The sequence below is a fragment of the Chiloscyllium punctatum genome, chromosome 26 (assembly GCF_047496795.1).
Source record: "Chiloscyllium punctatum isolate Juve2018m chromosome 26, sChiPun1.3, whole genome shotgun sequence".
Taxonomy (NCBI): Eukaryota; Metazoa; Chordata; class Chondrichthyes; order Orectolobiformes; family Hemiscylliidae; genus Chiloscyllium; species Chiloscyllium punctatum.
The window spans coordinates 35,394,572-35,416,847 of NC_092764.1; the positions used below are offsets into that span (position 1 = coordinate 35,394,572).

A 22,276-nucleotide genomic window follows, 5' to 3' on the forward strand; every position below is an offset into this window, starting at 1 on the left:
TTGAGGCTGAAGTACATTTGTGTGCCTAGTCTCACCAAGCAAACTTAACCTTTTAAAGGAAGAAACAAAAATAGGATCCTGGATATAATTAAAGGATGGGCAGGAACTTAGTCTTAAGTTATGAAGACTGCTATGAAGACTGACCTCAAACAGTGACAGCATTTCTCGATCATCAAAGATTTGCTAGCTTTTGGCTAAGCAACTGGTAATTACCCATTGATTGAGAAATGGTATGCTTTAGAAGATTCACCAAGAGCAACAGATTATTGGCAATGGATCTGCAAACAGTTAGAGGACTTTGTTTATAATTTTAATACATGTGGCAGGAATAGTAATGAACAACCCAAACCTCTCACCCCTACTGCATTTCTTGATATACCTTAGGGTCATTTGGATATTTACCTTTTTGAGTCTGAAGGCCATTCTTTCCTGATCATGAACAATTACAAACTAGGATAATTTGAGGTTACAAACTAAGATCAAAACATAATTATGTGGACCCTACAGGAAATATTCACCATTTACATTATTTCAGATGTTGCTGTTTCTGACAGTGGCCCACAGTTTTCTAAAGAAGTGTTTGAAGCATTTTCAAGTGCAAAGAGCTTTCACAATTTCACTTAGATATCCTCAGTCCAATAGAGAAGGCGAACGAACAGTTCAGACACCAATAAACAAAGGTAAATTCCATAATTTCTTACACTGCTCAGCACAGTTACTGTAACATCCTGCTCTCCTCAGGGCTGTCCCCATGTGAACTACCGATGAGGAACAGCTTAAAATCTCAACTTCCTACATTACCATGCAATTTGCTTCCAAGGGATAATAACAGGACAATCAAGATTACTTCCCTAAAGGAAAACCAACACTGGAGTAGGATATTAAACATTACCACACCAAAATGTTGCCTACATTGGAAAATGTACAAATGATCCAGATAAGGAACATTCATAGACAGGATTTCTGTCAGAAGGCATGTTCCTAGACAGGACTATTCATACCTTATAGATACACTGAAAGTACTATCTGCCACAACTCATCTCGCTGTTTCAGCCTATCCATCTATTTCCCTTGCTATAGGAACATGTGCTTCACCAGAAGGAAAGCAGGCACCACCAGTGGCCTGCCATAAAGCATTGATAACTTAGTCCAAACCAACATATCAGGCAAGACTGTTCAGGATGTATGATGAGCCCACCAAGATAGATTAAATCTCTGAACTAATGCAAGACAGCACAGCAAAATAAAAATTGACTAAATTATCTTAAGTGTTTCTATACTTTGAGACAACCCTTATCCATCTTTTAAAACAGATGAATCAAGTAAAGATCTGAGATGTATGAGAGAGATGAAAGCAAGTACAGTAAATATACTAAAAAGAATCAAAGTAACTCAATTGAAAATATATATGAATGTTTATGATGGATAAAGAAGTTTGGGAGGGATGTGGTGGAACAGCTTTAGGAAACTAGATCAAGCTTCAGATAATGTCAGGGAGCTGCTCAGAACTGAGCATGCAAAGCACAGTATGGGCCGAGTTAGTGAAAATTATAGATTAGAAGATGGTTGAGAGAAAGACAGAAAGCAGATTTGATGAGGGAAATACATATACAGAATAGTTGCAATGATTTAACATTAGGTTTACAGCCTGGTAAATCTCAGATTACATTGTAGGGTAGCATTTAGTATTAATATGCAATACACAAAACTCTAAGGAAGCCGAAGCAAAAAAAAAGTGGTTCTTGACCTTACCATTTTGGGAACCATATTTCAAACATGGTTGTTCAAGAGAATGCTTCAGCTCAATCTTAAGAGGAAAGATTTGAACTAAAAAGCATGACTGTTAGATTGTTAGATATCCAGCTTCTACACAATCAGTCAGCAATCAATTGGCTTTGTTTTTATCCATTCATGGAATGTGGGCATCACTGGATGAGCTAGCATTTACTGCATATCCCATGTTGCTTTCAAGAAGGTGGTTGAGAGCTGCCTTCTTGAACAAACTGCTGTCCATTTGGTATAGATATACCCACAATACTGTTAAGCAGGAAGTCCTTGGGTTATGATCCAGCAACACTGAAGAAACAGTGGTATATTTCCAAGTAAGAATGGTGAGTAACTTGAAGGGGAAGTTGAACACAGTGGTGTTCCCATGTATCTGTTGCCTTTATCCTTCTAGATGGTTGTGATCCTAGGTTTGGAAAGTGCTGTCTAAAAGCTTTTATGAATTCCTGCAGTGCATCTTGAAAATGTTACATGATGCTACGACTGATTGACTATGGTGGAGTTATTAGATATTTGTGGATATAGCACCAATCAATCATGCTGTTTCCGCCTGCACAGTATCTAGCTTATTCAGTGTTGTTAGAGCTGCACTCATCCAAGCGAGTGAACAATTTCCATCATGGTTCTGACGCATGCCTTGTAAATGGTGGACAGGCTGTGGGGAGTCAGATGGTGTGATGTTTGCTGTAGGATTCCTAGCCTCTGACTTCCTCTTGTAGCCACAATATTCACCACTTCAGGCCAGTTTCTGGTCAATGGTAACCCCCAGTGTAGTTGCTATTTGGGAACTGATAAAATAAATTAAATCAGAAGCATTTCCATAACTATTTCCATACTTGATGGAGCCTTTGTACACAAAGGTCCCTGTTCCTCTGCCATCCCTGTGAGAATGCAGCAACGTTTTCTGCTAAACCCAGGATTTTCAACACAACTCAATATCTCCAATAAAACACAAGTAATTTCAGGAACTGAATACATTGCCTAGATCTGTGTATCCAAATTTGGCATTGTAGCATATGACATTACAGCCCAATAACACAAGTATTTAGGAACAGCCGTGAGTGCACTCCACTCCACCAATATGACGCTGGTTCTCCATGCTACTACAGTAATGAATTTTTCACTGAAACTTTTGAATCATCTCATGTAACATTGTCTCCAGCAACAATGGTTGAGGATATCCATGTAAATGGAGAAAAGAAAAGACAAAGACAATTTCCATAAATGTGAAAAATATACATATTGTACCAGTGAAATATTTCACATCTAGCAAAAGAGCAGCATTCACTCACAATGCGATACACCCTCAATAGATAAATTGACTAGGAGAAAATCCATAAAATATTGCTTTGAAAAGAGTCCGATAATGCTAGAAATACTCAGAAGGTCTAGCACCATCTGTGTATGCAGGAACAAACTTGACATGTTCAATCTTTTTTCAGAACTGAAAAAAGTTTGCAAAGTAATAGGTTGTGGGCATGCAAAATGAATAGAGGTGAGGGGAAGAGGCACACGAAGAACAGAAGTGAAGGTCAGCAGTAGTTAAACAACAAAAGGTTTTGTGGTGCAGAGGAAGTGTCAATGTTACAAGAAAAGAAATAAAATGTGGCTGGATGACATGTGAATAGTAGTTTAGTAGTTATCTAAATATAAAGCTAATTTTGTAAATATTACTTTCAGAGTATTAGCTGAGATTACAACTACACCAATCAAGTTCCCTCATCTAACAAAAACTGAAGAGGAAATTAATTGATTAGATCTGTTACTCACTTGAGCTGCTGCATTGTGATCTGTTACGGGTGCAAGCTGTACATATTGCACCTGGATGTCACTTCCCTGTAGAGGTGATCCATCTACTCCACTGGTTGGATGTTCAGCAGAAGCCACTGCAATTAACTGTGCACCTTGCAGTACCTACAAAGTATATTTTTAAAAATATATTCATTGAATTAGTTTAATATACTAACAAATGGCAACAGTTCAAGAAGGCAGCTTACCACCACCTTCTCAAGGGCAGTTAGGGATGGACAGTAAATGCTGGCCCAGTCAGCGATGCCCACATCCTGAGAGTGAATTAAAATATAGCTTCAACCCAGTCTTTCACCACAACATCATTGACGAAACAGTAGCGATGCCAACCATGAAAGCAAGATTACTTTTCATTATTTAAAGATGCAGACATTTATCGGTTGTAAAATAAGAAAGCTATGTTAATTTTTGGGTTTAGCTGAAGTACATCTTGAATTTACTCATAGCAATTTTAAATGGAAAATAAACTAGAATTAAAAAAAGCTGATTGAGGTCAATAATCAGAGAGGCTAGACATTTGATCCAACAAGTCTAGGCCATAAAACCTCATGACCTCAAAATGCTTCAGAGGCATTCAGCTTTCTTAATGGACAGAAATATACTGTCTTTGCACCATGAGATCCAAATATTACAGAAGATTAGCACAAGGAATGCTAAATGGATTAGCTATAATTAGACTGTTCACTATCTGAAATTAAAAAAAAGAACTAGTGAAAGTAAATATTAATATAATCCTACTAAAGCTTACAAATCTATCACTGACAATAGGACTTTAATTACAGTGTGCTCTTTGAGATTGGCTCACGGATTGCATCTGACATAATTAATAAAAAGTACACAGTTAAAATTTACTCAAATTTCCTTACATGAACTTTGTCATTTAATATCAGGGAAGTTAAAGTTACTGGTTTGATTTCTCGGTACTAAAGTATCATTTGACCACCAATTGCATAGATCTAATGGAAGCTACTGCTAAGCACCATGGATTAGAAATTTTGCTACCTTGGTTACAAAGTTAAAAAATCTCAACCATTACCTGGACTTTCAACCTATATAATTTATGATGATCGGTAATGGATTAAACAGGGGAAGGAAAGAAGTTGGAGCATTTACATATCAGAAAAGTCATCGAGCTGCAGAATATGGAAACACTCCCTTCGATCAGATTCGTCCATGACATCCAGGTATCCTGAATAAATCTATTCTCTTTTGCCAGCATTTGGCCCATACCCCTCTAAACCATTCCTATTCATATATCCATCCAGATGCCTTTTAAGTGTTGTAATTGTACCTCCCTCCACCACTTCCTCTGGCAGCTCATTCCATATACGCAGCACGCTCTGCGTGGAAGATTTGCCCCTTAAGTCCCTATTAAAGTTTTCACGTCTGAACTTAAAACTGTGTCCTCTAGATTTCAACTCCCCCTTCCTAAGGAAAAGATTTTGCTTATTCACCCTATTCATGCCCCTCATGATTTTCTAAACTTGTATATGGTCACCCCTCAGTCTTTGACACTCCAGGGAAAACAGCCTCAGCCTATTTAACGTCTCCCCATTGTTCAACTCTTCAACCCTGGCAACAGCCTTGTAAATCTTTTCTGAACCCTTTCAAGTTTCACAACATCTTTCCTATAACAGGAAGACCAGAACTGAAGCAGCATTCTAAAAGTGGCCTAATCAACGTTCTGTACGTCCACACCATGACCTCCCAACTCCTAGATCCAATGTACCGACCATTAAAGGCAGGCATACCAAATATCTTCACTATCCTGTCTACTTGGGACTCCACTTTAAAGGAAATATGAAGCTGCACTCCAAGGTTCAGCAACACTCCCCAGGATCTTACCATTAAATGTATAAGTCCTGCCCTGATTTGCCTTTCCAAAATGCAGCACTTCATACTTATCTAAATTGAACTCCATCTGCCACTCCTCAATCCATTGGCCTATCCAATCAAGATCCTGTTGCTCTCTGAGCTAACCTGTCACTACACCTCCAATTTTGGTGTCATCTGCAAACTTACTAACATACCTCTTTTGTTCACCTCCAAAGTATTTACATAAATGTTGAAAAGCAGTGGACCCAGCACCGAGCCTTGTGGCAAACTGCTGGTCATAGGCCTGCAGTCTTAAAAGCAACCACCACCCTCTGTCTTCCACCTTTGAGCCTGTTCTGTAACCAAATGGCTAGTTCTTGCTGTATTCCATGTGATCGAACCTTTTTAACCAGTTTTCCATGAGGAACCTTGTTGAATGCCTTACTGAAGTCTATGTAGATGACAGCACTGCTCTGTCTTCATCAATCTTCTTTGTTACTTCTTCAAAAACTTCAATCAAGTTCATGAGACACCACTTCCCACACACAAAGCCATGTTGATTATCTCGAATCAGTCCTTGCATTTCCAAATACATGTAAATTCAGTCCTTCAGGATCCTCTCTGACATCTTATCCACCACTGATGTCAGGCTCACCGGTCTATAATTTCTGGCTTTTCTTCATCACCTTTCTTAAATAGTGGCACTACATTAGCCAATCTCCAGTCTTATAGCACCTCACCTGTGGCTTTCAATGATACACATATCTCAGCAAATGGCCCAGCAATCACTTTCCTAGCTTCCCACAGACTTCTAAGGTACACTTCATCAGGATCTATTGTTGAAGTACATAAAATTTCAAAATATACTTAAAATATAACCTGTGGGCTTAATAGAGCACATTTATAAAATATCTTTACTGGAAATAACTGGGTGACTGAAAACATGTCCTACAGTAAGTGGGATTTCAATATTGTACAAACATTCTCTACATCTACATCCCCTTCAAAATATTTGATATTCTCTGTGATGTTGACACAAGTTTGTTGTTCCAGCATCCTTGTAACTTTATGATAAAAATAAAATAAATTCTATCAGTAAACTACAGTAAAGTGATATCTGTCATTAAGTTCAAATCAGGTTGTTAATTTACTAATGATTTAAAACAATCAAACTTAAGGATATTTTCAGTTATCTTCAGTAACATATCTGCATTCACTTATTGACATGCCACTACAACTGGCTTCTAGTATCAACATTTCATAAACTATAATAGTCATGAAGAGCACTTGACTCAAATCCAGATGTGCACAAAATAACTGGGTATTGTAAAGCTAATAAAATGATACAAGCTTCGAGCACAGTTCTACTACTAGGCAGTGAAATGGTGAAACGGAGTGTAACTATATCTGACAACACAAAACTAAAAAGAGGAAATAAATATTAAAAGAGATAGATATGAAAATGAATAAATAATCTATAGGATTGATATCCCAATTGCAGGCTGCACTGACTTATCCATTCAACTATAAAGAGCACTTTTGTAATCAACCCACTCTTGCCTTACCACAATTACTTTGAAAACATCAAATAAATCTATTAAAAATATATGCTTTTCTTGAGTAAAGTTCCTACCTCTCTCAGATCGTTATGACTCTAGAAGAACTTTGTTCATCTACTAATTAAGAGAATAATATGTAGAATAGAGACAAAAAAAACTGCAGATGCTGGAATCCAAGGTAGACAAGCGGTAGGCTGGAAGAACACAGCAAACCAGGCAGCACCATGAGATGGAGAGTGTCCTTCTTCAGGACCCGGGGTGGGTGTAAGGGAAGCTGCAGATAAAAGGAGAGGTTGGTTGGTGGGGGTTTGAGGTGGGGGGTGTGGTGAGGTCAGGATTGGTGAACAAAGGTGGAGAGTACAATCTGGTTGGTTGATGGGAGGAATGAATCCAGTTGGTAGCTGGAAGGAAAGGTCAATTAGAGGAATGAAAGGATAGGAAAGGGCTGGAAAGGGAGTCAAGGGATGGGAAGGAAGATTATTTGAATTGGGGACAACTTAATGTTGAGTTCTCCAGGCTGTAGGCTGCCCAGGCAAGATGAAATGTTGTTCCTCCAATTTGCAGTCTGATTCGCTGTGGCCATGAAGGAGACCAAGGGGAATTAAAATGGGCAGTGACTGGGAGGTCAGATCCCTTTATCAACCTTTGGTTTGCATCACTCTCCCCACCAATCCCCCTGAACCGTCAGGTACCTTCTCCTGTAACCGTAAAAGGTTAAAAACTTGCCTGCACATCATCCCCCTCACCTCCATCCAGGGCCCCAAACAACCCTTCCAGGTGAGACAGAGGTTCATCTGCCTCTTCTCCAACCTAACTTACGATACTGGGTGCTCCCGATGTGGTCTTCTCTACATCAGCATGTGGGCGGCACGGTGGCACAGTGGTTAGCACTGCTGTGTCACAGCGCCTGAGACCCGGGTTCAATTCCCGCCTCAGGCGAGTGACTGTGTGGAGTTTGCACGTTCTCCCAGTGTCTGCGTGGGTTTCCTCCGGGTGCTCCGGTTTCCTCCCACAGTCCAAAGATGTGCAGGTCAGGTGAATTGGCCATGCTAAATTGCCTGTAGTGTTAGGTAAGGAGTAAATGTAGGGGTATGGGTGGGTTGCACTTCAGCGGGTCGGTGTAGACTTGTTGGGCCGAAGGGCCTGTTTCCACACTGTAATGTAATCTAATCTAAAATCTAATACTAGGTAACATCATCAGTGAGCCTCTGGACATCGGTGAGACCAAATATAAACTCAGGGCACGTTTTGCCAAGCATCTCAGCTGGGCCCGGGGGCCAACCTGACCTCTCAGTCATCACCCATTTTAACTCCCCTTCCCACTCTCTTGGCGACCCTTGGCCTCCTCCATTACCACAGCGAATCAGACCATAAATTAGAGGAATAGCACCTCATTTTCTGACTAGGCAGCCTACAGCCCAGAGGACTCAACATCGAGTTCTCCAATCGAGACCTCCCTTCCATTCCTCTGATCAACCCTTCCTTCCAGCTACCAATGGGATTTATTCCTCCCTTTGACCAACCAGATTGTACCCTCTACCTGTGTTCACCTGTCTCTACCTCACCACCCAAACCACACCCCCCCGCCCCAATCTGCAGCTCCCCTTACATCCACCTCCAGTCCTGAAGAAAGATTACACATGAAACGTTGACTTCTCCACCTCCTGATGCTGCCTGGCTTGCTGTGTTCTTCCAGCCTCCTGCTTGTCTAATATGTATAACAGGCAGGTTGTTTTATGAAGAAACCTTGGACAGGCTAAGCGTATATCTGCTACAGTTTAGAAGCAGAAGAAACTTGACTCAAACATTCAAGATAATAAGGGGTTTTCACATGGTGGAAGTGAAAGGGAGGTATCCTATTATGAGAAAATCTAGAATTGGGAGCCACTGTATCAAAATTAGGGGGTGGACTTGTAAGCAGAGATGAGAAGAATTTCTTTCTTACATAGAATTATGAGCACTTGGAACTCTCTTCCTTAAAAAGCAGTAGAAGCAGGGCCTTTAAATGTTGTGAAGCAGGAGGTGATACAATTGATAAGCAAGGGGGTGAAAGGCTATTATATGGAGGTGCCAGTGTTGGACTGGGGTGGACAAAGGCAGCAACTGACGGGAAGCAGGAAAGTGGAGCAGCCACATCAGTGATGACATTGAATGGCAGAGCTGACTTGAGTGGTCAAGTGGCCTACAGCTCCTCACTTGTTATGTTCTTACGTACTGTGTGAGGGCTGCAAAACTGAGCACAACATTCTAATCAAGGCCTAACCCAGGTCTTGCAGAAAGGGAGTACTGTATTTTTGTTCTGTATTTAATCAATCATTCTGGCAATGCATTCTAACCTATTTATTTTTACAATATCCTTCCAGCATTGGTTGCAGTTCTTCAGAGATTTAGGGTATTTCCAAATTCCAGACCTTCTTCCATTCCAAATCATTCCTCTAATTTAGCAACATTGAAAATACAACCTTGAAAATTACAGCCATGCTTTGTGTTGGCCTTCCACAAGTGAATAATGCTATATTTTATATTTTAAGTAGCAAAGGCTCATTTTCATTGTCTCAGGTCCTAACATATTTGCATAATTTCCTAAATCTGTGAAGAGAATCAGATAATTGATAAAGGTGGAGAAGGAAAAAGGATCCAACAGAGTCTCTGATAGTCCCCACATAATAAGAACCTTCTATCAGCAAGAATGTAACTAATTCCTCAGCTAGTTCAAAATTTGTCTATTCATTCTATATAACTTAAGTAATGTTAAGTAGATCATTTCTTTTTTCCTACACAAAAGATATACATTGTCATCGGATCTATCAACACCAATCAACCACCTCAAACATTTCAAGCAAATTGGTGAAACATGACCACACAAGCAAAATTGTGCAAATCCTAAAAATAAAATGAAGGCATATAAAGAATTACTCAGTAAACCAGGCAATATTTGTGGACACAGAAACAAGCTAGAAGATTCAGGTTGATGATCTGTTGTTGATAATTGGGAAAAGTTAGAAATGCAATAGCTTTTAAGCAAGTGAAAGAAGGGAAGAAGGAAAAATAACAAAAAGGAAAGGAAGTTTGTGGAAAGTACATGCGAGTTAATGTTGCAAATTCTATGTCAGCAGAATGTGTTATATTTGTATGCTGTAGTTATTAAAAGCAGCTGATACCATTTGGGATAAAATTAGGGCATACATATAAAAAATATCAAAAGCTAGTTTCCACCTAGGACAGAGTTGGTATGTGGAAGTGAACAGTAGTCTGCACTAATACCAAATTGAGCATTGTTAATATTTTTGGATAACAGATTGGTTTCTCCTAATGCCTTTGCCAGATGGATATTAAAAATGTTGACAATAAGAGACTTGCAAATAGATATGGGCAGATTAAGTGAACAGATGAAGAAAGCAACGTATTATTTAAATGGAAACTAAATGCAGAAATCTGCAGTAGAGAAATCTCAATATCTTGTTAAATGAATCACAAAATGTTAGTATGTAGGAAAACAAGTGACGCAGAAAGCAAATGGACTTCAGGAGAATGGGATGCGATCCTATTGAAAAATACAAGATCCTGAGGGGGCTGAAAATGTGTTGCTGGAAAAGCGCAGCAGGTCAGGCAGCATCCAAGGATCAGGAGAATCGACGTTTCAGGCATGAGCCCTTAACGTCGATTCTCCTGCTCCTTGGATGCTGCCTGACCTGCTGCGCTTTTCCAGAAACACATTTTCAGCTCTGATCTCCAGCATCTGCAGTCCTCACTTTCTCCTCGAAGATCCTGAGGGGGGCCTAACGGGGTAGAAGTTGAAAAGATATTTCTCCTTGTAAGAAAAATGATAAATAGGGGATACAGCTTTTAAAAAATGTTGCCATTTCAAAATAGAAATGAGGATTTTTTTCCGAGGGTTGAGAGTTTGGGAGACAATCTTTCCCCAAATAATGATGGAAGCAGGCTCATTGAATGTTTTGAAAGCAGAGGCAGATAGAAAGCCAAAGGGCATTGAGTGTAGGCAGGAAAGTGGAGTTCAAATCCCAATCGAATTAGTAACTAACATATCAAATGGCAGAGCAAGTTAGGGCACAGAATAGCCAACTTCTCCTAGTTCAGAAGATCTAAACAGATTACCAGAGATACTTTCACCAAGGCATTCTTGTAGATCGTCTTCAGTGTATGATCAATAGATATATATCAAGAGGCTTCTATGGTGATATTATGATGGTAATCATATTTCAACTGAAGTATTTTTAAAAGCACACAAGTGCATATATCAGAAGTGCTTCAACAAGATATCTTTATCCAGTTACATCAAGTTTACATGGGTATTGAAAACAAGACAAATTTCAATGGCTGTTTATGATCAGGGAACAATAATGACCTTGAATGAGCTGTATAGATATGTGATGCTTTTCAGAAGCCAAGTCAACAACACAAAGGGCCACTCTATCCTTTTAAAGTTCCATTACATTCATGGTCAAGAATAGTTACTGACTCATTTATTGTCAGAGGTGATTATTTCATCACTGTTATAGACTACTTGTTAAAAATTCCCCCATCTCATTTGCCAGCTTGGATCCATCAAGTTGGCAGCAGACACAATTAGTGAAACTTTCAGTTTTTTTGATTCCTTGGAGGAGGTAGAATGAACAACAGTTCAAAACACCGTAGTTAAACCTTTGCAAGACATGTGCAAAGTAGCAAGTAAACCATGTAACATCATCCCCTACAATATTCAAAGTCGAACAGACTAGCAAACTGAAATGTAAGGAAACCAATTAATTCATTGAAGAATTAGGTTTGATAGTCACATATACTCAAGTAAAGAAACACAGTGAAAAGCTGCCATTCTCCAGCACCATCTTAGGTTCAAAAATCTAAATTAAAAAAAAACAAATCAACAAAATTAGCAATAAGCTGTACACTGATACTCAGTTTGAGTTCTGCCGGAGCCACTCAGCTCCTGACCTAATTATAGTGTCAGTTTAAACATAGACAAAGAATGTTTTAAAGAAGTAAGGTGACTGCCCTTGACACCAAGTTCCCACCTGACCAAGTGTGCCATCCAGGAGCCATAAAAAAAAGGATCAATAGAAACAGGGGGAAACACTGCCATAAAGATTGTCGTTGTTCAAAGTCAGTTCCAGGTCACCTCTACCAGCATTTTTGAGGGTTGTGTCCTTGGCCCAACCACTTTCAGCTACTTCATCAATGACTTTCCCTCAATCACACGATATGAAGTGATGATGTTTGCTGATAATTACACAATGCTCACACCATTCACAATGACTCAGGTGCTGAAACGGTGCATACCGAAATGCAAGACTTGAATAATATCTAGGTTTAGGCTGACAAATGGCAAGTGACATTTATGCCACACGAGGCCTAAAGAATGCCCATGCTCAACTATAGAGCATTTAATCCTCGTCTCTTTACATTGAATGGAATTACTATCACTAAATCCCCCAGTATCAACATCATGGGGTTACCACTGATTAAGAACTGAACTGGACTGTCCATGTACGCACTCTGGCTGCAAGAGTAAGTCAGTGACTAGAAATATTGCAGCAAGTAACTCATATCTTAAATCACCCAAACCTGTCCACCAACTGCAAGGCACAAGTCGGAGGTATGATGCAATACTCTCCAATTGCCTGGAATGAGTGCAGTCTTAACATCACTGAAGAAGGTTGACATCATCCAGGACACAGCAGCTTGAGTGGTACCACATCCACAAACATTCACTCCCTCCACCAATAACCTGCACGCGCAGCAATATGTATCATCTACACCTTGCACTGCAGAAATTCACCAATATTCTTTAGAGCACCGTCCAGACCTACACCACTAACCTCTAGAAGGATAAGGGCAGCAGTTACATGGGAGTATCAACACCATAACGTTTCCCACCAAGTCATTCACCAGTCTGACCTGAAAATATATTTCTGCACCTACTGACATGCCTTCCCTTATTCCTTTCTAAATACAAGGAGCTGAACGAACCTCTTTTGTGGCTTCCATTTATTAAACCATGTGGTTCAAAACATTTCCCTGAATAGAATTCAAGAATGTTACTCATTCCTTACCTTGCACTGTACAACTATCCCAATTAATATTTACATAATTTAGATCCTCTATAACTATTGTCTTATTATTCCTACACTTGTGAAATTTGATTACACATTTGATCCTCTATCTCTCCCTGACTATTTTGCATAAGCTTTACAATTCTTTGAACTGTAATGAGCTCAGGTTTGTTTGAGTTGCATTTATATCAGATAGGTTTATCAGTTTCAAATTAAGAATCACATAACACCAGGTTCTTGCCCACTGCAGTCCAACACTGGCACCTCCACAAGTTCTAAATTAGGTTTCCCCCAATTCTCGATAGTTAAACTTTGATTTGTAAAGTCACAAGTCATATTCAAACATAAAGTTTGAAATAAATATTTCTCAACAGCATAACTGAAACATGATGACTGAAAACAATAAAATGTGTGGAAAGTGAATTGATCATATGGTAGCAGTAACTGTACTCGCACCTTGAACTGGACAGAGGCTTAGTGCAGTGAATCCCCAGGTGCAGGTCTGTGTCAGCTAAAGACCATTGCCACACGTGATACAAAATCTCACCTGTATTTAACTGTATTAAGTATGTATCAGGAAGCACCTCTGCAGTACCAACACCACCAATTTAGGCTGACTGTGGACAATGGTGGATTGAGGTAAAGAACTGAGGGACATTGAGTCTACCCAAAAAGACTCAAAGTTGCTCAATTCCTCTTCAATAGAATCCAAAATCTTCCAAATTTCTGAATTTTATTTCAGTGAACCCCTTTAAGAAAAGTTGGTCAGGCAGCTCCAAACGGGGAACTAATTGGAGCTTGTGTACTAAATCTCCATCAAAAGCTGTCCTATTTCAAATTGTGGTCATCAAAGTATCTAGATCCCAATTATTGCAACAACGTCAGCCAACCATCAGTTTTAGGCGGGTGCCTTACAAATAGAGGGCCTTAGTTCAGTTTTGCAATTAGATACACTTCAGTGGTTAGCAACATGTATGTTGTAATCTAATTTGGTCCTTGTTCATCTGTTTCATGCCTGCAAAACTGGTACATCAATGTCAACTGCTCATCTACATTGTGTACCCTAAATTAAGTAATATTTCTGGGTACAAACTGTTCAGATGTGGAATTTGTAAGGCATTGACGATAATATAAATCAAGGCTTTAACAAAATAATTTACCATGAATCTACTAGAAGACAATAGTAGTTCAATGTTAAAAACTCCTAACTAAACAATTAATTCTTTATAACACACTCTATGACAAGGATAGGTACTTACCCAAATAATAATGATTACAGGATTTTATCCTTGCCAAACTTTTGAGCAAAACCATGTATTTTCCCTTTCCTGTAGGATCCTTGCAGTTTTTATTCCAGTTGTTCCCACTGCTCAGATTGTATGAAAGCCTATCTCTTTACACTTTAACCAGGCTTCCATTTAGGTTCTATTGAAAGAAAATGTCTTATTTTTTTAAAATGTGAGTACATATCCTGTATCAACTAGAAACTCAATCACTGATGGCCACATATAGCATCCACAGCACATTTCACTCACGTTATAGAAAGTTGTTCAGCTTTCAAATAAGAATACAATTGAAATGGCCAGCAGCTAGTATTCATCATCCAACAAACACAGCAGATAAGAAAAGACGTATCATAAATCTAGCTAGACTATCCACATGTTTTCACTTTCTACAATTCTTTCAAGAAAGAAAATATACATAAAACAAATGGACTATCAGAAAAATCTAAAAGGGCAATTTAGTTCAAAGTTAAAAATCATCTCTGTTCAATTCTAAATAATAAATTAGCCAAGATCAAAATGAAACAAAAACACAATTTCAGTAAACATGAAATTCCTCTGACAAATTCTACAACAATGCACTGTGCCAAAGCCAAGACGATAATACCAAGTTCCATATCCAACATGGGTGTGGGTCAGTGCAACTAGCTATAGAAGTTGTGACTATTTCAGAACTCTTTTCAGTCTGCACCACAAAAATCTATACAAAAATGCCTAACTATATATATATAAAATGGTGAGAGACACTGGAGATGGCTGGAAAATCATCCACATACAAGTTTGAATTTGAACCTCAAGGAGGTTCTGCTGGAACTATACAAAACACCACTTGGACCACAGCTTGAGCACCATAAGGTTTCTGTCACTACATTACAGGAAGAATGCAAACACACTACCAAGGATACAAAGGAGATTTATGAAGATGTTACCAGAGCAGGAAAATTTTAACTCTGGAAAAATTTGATTGAGTTGATTTTTTTTTAAAACAAGAAAATGGGAGCAAAGGAGAATAAGGAGAAATGTAATTTAAGTGCAAAAATTATGACAAGTGGATAGCAAGGACCTATTCCCCTGAGCTGAAAGATCAATAAAGTTATTGACGGAAGAATTTGAAGAGAATTCAGGAGAGTTCTGGTTTTTTTGGTATGATGGACTGAAGTGGAGTTGATGGCCTAGTGGTATTACTGCTAGCGTGTTAATCCAGAAATTCAGATAATATTCTGGGAACCAGGGTTCAAATCCCACAATGGAAAATGGTGGAATTCAAATTCAATAAAATATCTGGAAATAAGAATCTATTGATGGTCATGAAACTATTGTCAACTGCCATAAGAACCCAGTAGACCATAAAATATAGGAGCAGAAATTAGGCCATTCAGCCCATCGAGTCTGCTCCATCATTCAATGATGGCTCCTAAGTTTTTCATTCCCATTCTCCCACCTTCTTCCTATAACCCTTATACCCCTTGACAATCAATCTGGTTCACTAATGCCCTTCAGGGAAAGTAATCAGCCATTCGCATCTAATCTGACTTACATGCAACTCCAGATCCAAAGCAATGTAGCTGACTCTTAACTAAACTCTGAAATGTCGAGCAAGCCATTCACTTGACCCTGCAAAGTCCTTCTAACATCTGGGGGCTAGTGCCAAAATTGGGAGAACTGTCTCACAGCCTGACACAGTCATACTCACATAATCATACCTTCCAGAAAATATCCCACATACTATCATCACCATCCTTGGATATGTCCTGGCCCACTGGCAGGACAGACCCAGTAGAATTGACAACACAGTCGCATATAGTCAGGAAGAGGTTGCCCTGACAGTCCATAAAGTCTCATTACATCAGGTTAAACATTGAAAAGGAAACTTCCCACTGATTACCACACACCATCCTCCCCAAGCTGATGAATCAGTACTCTTGCACATTGAGCAACACTTGGAAGAAGCACTGAGGGTGCAAAACATACTCTGGGTAGGGGCTTATAATATCCACGATCACCAAGAGTGGTTGGGCATTGAGATGATTGGGTCCAAAAGGACACAGCTGCTAATCTGAGTATGTCATGGAGTCAAAGATTCATAGAGATGCACAGCACAGAAACAGACCCTTCAGTCCAACTTATCCATGCCGACCAGATATCCCAACCCAATCTAGTCCCACCTGCCAGCACCCAGCCCTTATCCCTCAAACCCATCCTATTCATATACCCATCCTGATGCCTTTTAAATATTGTAATTGTACCAGCCTCCACCACTTCCTCCGGCAGCTCATTCCATACAACACACCACCCTATGTGTGAAAAAGGTGTTCCTGAGATCTCTTTTATATCTTTCCCCTCTCACCTTAAACTTATGCTCTCTAGTTCTGGACTCCCCCACCCCAGGGAAAAGACTTTGCCTATTTATCCTATCCATGCCCCTCATGATTTTATAAACCTCTAAAAGATCACCCCTTAGCCTCTGATGCTCCAGGGAAAACAGCCCCAGCCTATTCAACATCTTCTTATAGCTCAAATCCTCCAAACCTGGCAACATTCTTGTAAATCTTTTCTGAACTCCTTCAAGTTTCACAACATCTTTCCGATAGGAAGGAGACCAGAATTGCACACAATATTCCAAAAGTGGCCGAACCAATGTCCTGTACATCCGCAACATGACCTCCCAACTTCTGTCCTCAACATTCTGACCAATAAAGAAAAACATACCAAACACCTTCTTCACTATCCTATCTACCTGCAACTCTACTTTTAAGGAGCTTTGAACCTGCACTCCAAGGTCTCTTTGTTCAGCAACACTCCCTAGAACTTTATCATTAAGTGTATAAGTCCTGCTACGATTTGCTTTCCCAAAATGCAGCACCTTACATTTATCTAGATTAAACTCCATCTGCCACCTCTCAGTCCATTGGCCCATCTGATCAAGATCCCGCTGTAACCTAAGGTGACCTTCTTCGCTGTCCACTACACCTCCAATTTTGGTATCATCAGCAAACTTACTAACTGTACCTCTTTGTATTTGATTAGATTAATCTAATCATGGGCGGCACGGTGGCACAGCAGTTAGCACTGCTGCCTCAGCGCCTGAGACCCGGGTTCAATTCCCACCTCAGGCGACTGACTGTGTGGAGTTTGCACGTTCTCCCAGTGTCTGCGTGGGTTTCCTCCGGGCGCTCCGGTTTCCTCCCACAGTCCAAAGATGTGCAGGTCAGGTGAATTGGCCATGCTAAATTGCCCGTAGTGTTAGGTAACGGGTAAATGTAGGGGTATGGGTGGGTTGCGCTTCGGCGGGGCGATGTGGACTTGTTGGGCCGAAAGGCCTGTTTCCACATTGTAATGTAATGTAATCTAATCTCTTATGCTCACATCCAAATCATTTATGTAACTCATCAAAAAACTCAATCAAGTTTGTGAGACATGATTTCCCATGCACAAAGTCACGTTGACTATCCCTAATCAGGCCTTGCCTTTCCAAATATATGTACATTCTGTCCTTCAGGATTCTCTCCAACAACTTGCCCACCACCAACTTCAGGCTCACTGGTCTATTGTTCTCTGGCTTGTCCTTACCACCTTTCATAAACAGTGGCACATTAGCCAACCTCCAGTATTCCGGCACCTCACCTGTGACTATCGATGATGCAAATATCTCAGCAAGAGGCCCAGCAATCACATCCCTAGCTGGGGTACACCTGACCAGATCCTGGGGATTTATCCACTTTTAAGCATTTCAAGACATCCAGTACTTCCTCCTCTGTAATATGAACATTTTTCAAGATGTCACCATCTATTTCCCTACATTTGTATGTGACGTGACAAGGTAACCAAAGGGAGGGAAAAACATATCTGACCTTATTATTAACGATCTGCTGGCTGCAAATGCAACTTTCCATGTCAGTATCAGTAAGAGTGACTACTGCACAGTCCTTGCGGAGACAATATCTTGCCTTCACATTGAGAATACCTTCCATCGTGCTGTGTGGCATTATCACTATGCTAAACGGTCAAGGATCTAGCAACTTTAGATCAGGCGTCCATGAGTTGTGTGTCATCAACAGCAGCAGAATCATCCTTCAATATAATCTGCAACCTCATGGCCTAGCATATCCCATACCCAACAATTAATATCAAGCCAGAATCGATGCTGGTTCAATGGAGAATGCAGGAAGGTATAGCAGAAGCAGCACCAGGTATATCTAAAAATAAGATGTCAATCTGGTGAAGTAACCAAACAAGACTACTTGCGTGTTAAACAGCATTAGCAGCAAATAACTGACAAAGCTAAGTGATCCCACAACTAATGGATCAGATCGAAGCTCTGCAGTCCTGCCACATCCATTTGTGAATGTTGTGGACTATTAAACAACTCACTGGAGGAAGCAGCTCTATGAATATCACCCTCAATAATGGAAGAGCTGAGCAAATCAGTGCAAAGGATAACGCTGAAGCATTCACAACAATCTTCAACCAGAAGTTCTGAGTGGATGATCCATCTCATCCTCCTCCAGTGGTCCCTAGCATAATAGATGCCAGTCTTCAGCCAATTTGATTCACTCCATGTGATATCGAAAAAAGACTATGGGCCCTGACAATTTTCTGGCAATAGTACTGAAGACTTGTGCTCTCGAACTTGCCACTCCCTTAGCAAAGCTATTTTAATACAAATACAATACTGGCGTCTATCCAACAAAGGGAAAAACTGGTATGTCCTTGACATAAAAGGACAAATTCAACCCAGCCAATTACTGCCGCATCAGTCTATTCCCATGATGGAAGGTGTCATCAACAGCGCTCTCAGCACCTGCTTAGCAACAACCTACTCAGCCGATTGACAGCCGATTTTGGTTTTACCAGGGCCACTCAGCTCTTGACTTTATTACAGACTTAGCTCAAACATGGGCAAAAGTGCTGAATTCCTGAAGTGAGGTCAGAGTAACAACTCTTGACATCAAGACACTATTCGACTGAATGTGACAACAAGGAACCTTAACTAAACTAGAATCAATGTGAATCGGGGTTGGGGGGTTGGAGTCATAAGTGGCACTTAGGAAAATGGTTGTGGTTGTCGGAGGTCAGTCATTTCAGCTCCAGGACATCTCTGCAGGAGTTTCTCAATGTAGTGTCCTAGGCCCAATCCCCTTCAGTTGATTCAGTGACTTTTCTTTATCATAAGGTCAGAAGTTGGGAAGTTTAGTGATAATTGCACAACATCCAACACTAATTGCAACTCTTCAGGTACTAAAGCTCAAATACAAGGAGGTCTGGATAATATCCAGGTTTGGGCTGACGAGACAACTAACATTTGTGCCACACAAATACCAGGCAACGACCATGTCCAATAAGAGACAGTAAAAGCACCATCTCTTGACATTCAATCCTGTTACCAACACAAAATCCCACAGTATCAGCATCTTTGGAGCTACTAGAGCAGATCAGAGGTTAGAAATACTGCAGCAAGCAAATCGCCACCTGACTCTCCAAAGCCTGTCCAAAAGGCACAAGGAGTGTGATATATATTCCACACTTGCCTGGACAAGCACAACACTTGAATCTTGACAAAACAGCACACTTGATTGGCACTACATACACAACCACTCATTCTCTCCACCACTGATGCTCAGTCACAGAGGTGTATACTATCTGCAAGATGCACTGCAGAAATTCACCAAAGGTCCTTAGATAGCACCTTCCAAACCCACAAACAGTTCCATCTATATGGATAAGGGTAGTAGATAGATGGGAACACCACCACCTTCAAGTCTCCCTCCAGGGCACTCACCATCCTTACTTGGAAATATATCATAGTTCCGTCACTATTGCTGGGTCAAAATCCTAGAATTTCCTCCCCAAAGGGATTGAGAGTCTACCTACACCAGATAGACTGCAATGGTTCATGGCTTCATCATCTTCATATGGGAAACGAGGTTCAGGCAATAAATACTGGCCAACTACGAGTGAATAAAATAAAGCTTCTTTTCTCTGCCATAAATTTTCTACTTTCCTTTTGGAAGCTGCTCGCAAGTAAAGCTCCAATCTGGAAATAAAGTTAAAAAAATTACCCTACCACCGTTTTTAGAAAAAATCCTCTCGTCCAACATCACTGTTCTCATTCAATATATCTGTACAGTTTTTGCATACAGTTTTGGTCAAACTTAACAAAGCATATCATTGCATTGGAAACATCATAAGAATTGGCTTCACGGATTCCTGGGTGAAAGGAGTTAACTTATTAGGAAAGATTGGTCAGTTTAGGCCTTTATGCACTGGGAGTTTAAAGAATGGAGATGAACTCATTGGAACATAAAATCATCTTGCAGGGACTTGACAGGGAGGATACTGAGAAGGCATTTCCCTTTGTAGGGCATGCTAGAACTAGAAGACACAGCTAAAAATAATTCATTTTCTGTCAGAGGGTTGAATGTCTTTGGAACTCCCCAGAGAGTGATGGAAGCAGGATGATTAAATATTTTTATGGTACACAGATCAAGGGAGTCAAAGGTTACTGGAGGTAGACAGGCAACTGGAGCGGAGGACATAGTTAAATCAGCCATGATCTTACTGAATGGTAGAATGCCTCATTTTGCTCTTAATTTGTGTGTTTGTGTACGAGAAACTCTGGACGGACTGTCAGTGATTTTAGCCTCAGGGCATTGTGGCATATCATTAGTGGATAGCTGGATATTATACAAAAGCTTCCTCCTGGCCATAAGATGATGAAATTGGCTTTCAAGAGGAGCTATTTTCAACAGCAGGAAAGTACTGATAACAGAATTGCTTTCAATAATTTCTTGTTACCCAATTATATCAGAATATTTGGGCACTGAAAAAACGGAACTTGCACATGAAAGAGTTTACTGGTTAGGGACCAATAATGACATTGAACAAGTTATCAGGATATACAATGCATCTGAGGGATCAATCTCCTCCTTCTCCAAATTCTTATATTTGAATGTACGGTGGAAACTGTGTTTCATTTTATGCAGGTGACAGAACAGTCAGGGAACATTATGAAAATTCACTTCACTATGAGGTAATCAGAACAACTATTAAAAATATTTCCACATGCAATTCTTAAGGCATTCGTAACTGTTTAAAAGAAGTCTTTAAGTTAATTAATTTAATTCAAATAGTTCTACAATTTACATTTATATAATATGTCTAATGCAGCAAGAGAATCTCAAAGAAATTCACAGTAGCTTAAGGGAAAAAGAAGAGAACATCAAGGAGGGGTTAACAATGTGAGAAGGAGTTTAAAGAACTCTTTGAAAAGAGAAATAACTTGATGAGCTGAATTATTTAGGGAAGAAATTCTCAAATGTGGGGCCTAGATAACTCACAAAATGGTGGAGAAAAAGAAGAGGGCTGTAGGCAAAATCCAACAGGCTAAGTCAGCAAATAAAGTATTTGGGGTGGGTGAGGTTGTCAAAGTGAGAAGAAGCTACAAAGATGCTAGGAAGAAACAAAGCAAAAATGAACTTTAAATTTACGGATAAGAATTAACAATTTAATATGTCCAGAAACACTCAGGAACCAAAATCAGTCAGTAAGCAATGAAGTGGTTGGTGAGTGGAACTTCATAATGGTTAGGATTTGAGCAAGAGAGGTCAAGATAGTCAAGGAAGGGAGTTTCAGTAGAAGTTGAGCTTTTGCAGATGCAAACAGGTAGCCCTTGGAACTGAAATAATGTAGAGTTTTAACCTCAAGGACGGATCAAATAGAAGCTCAAATTTGCAAACAGTCTAAGACAACGCACAGGAAAGGAGATGGATTTGGTGGTAAAGGTACCATGGATTTTATTTGACATAAAACTTCTGTATTAATAGCAATTGAAAAATCATTAAGCCTGCTAGAACAAATTAGGTAAAAGCTTTCTCCAGATACTTCGAGAAATCTATGAATAATTCATAGCAGAAGGCTACTTTTGATTTAAATCTCTCAAGAGAAAGAACAAACT

At 39.8% G+C, this 22,276-nt stretch overlaps 1 protein-coding gene across 2 annotated transcripts in view; it reads right to left on the bottom strand.

Annotated features, from left to right (window-relative positions):
• banp (BTG3 associated nuclear protein) overlaps positions 1-22,276 on the bottom strand; it is a 233,643-nt gene that overhangs the window by 15,611 nt on the left and 195,756 nt on the right. For both annotated transcript variants that reach the window (XM_072596119.1, XM_072596118.1), the window contains exon 12: positions 3,556-3,699. In XM_072596119.1, coding sequence (XP_072452220.1) covers positions 3,556-3,699 — 144 coding nt within the window. The remainder of the gene's footprint in view (positions 1-3,555; positions 3,700-22,276) is intronic.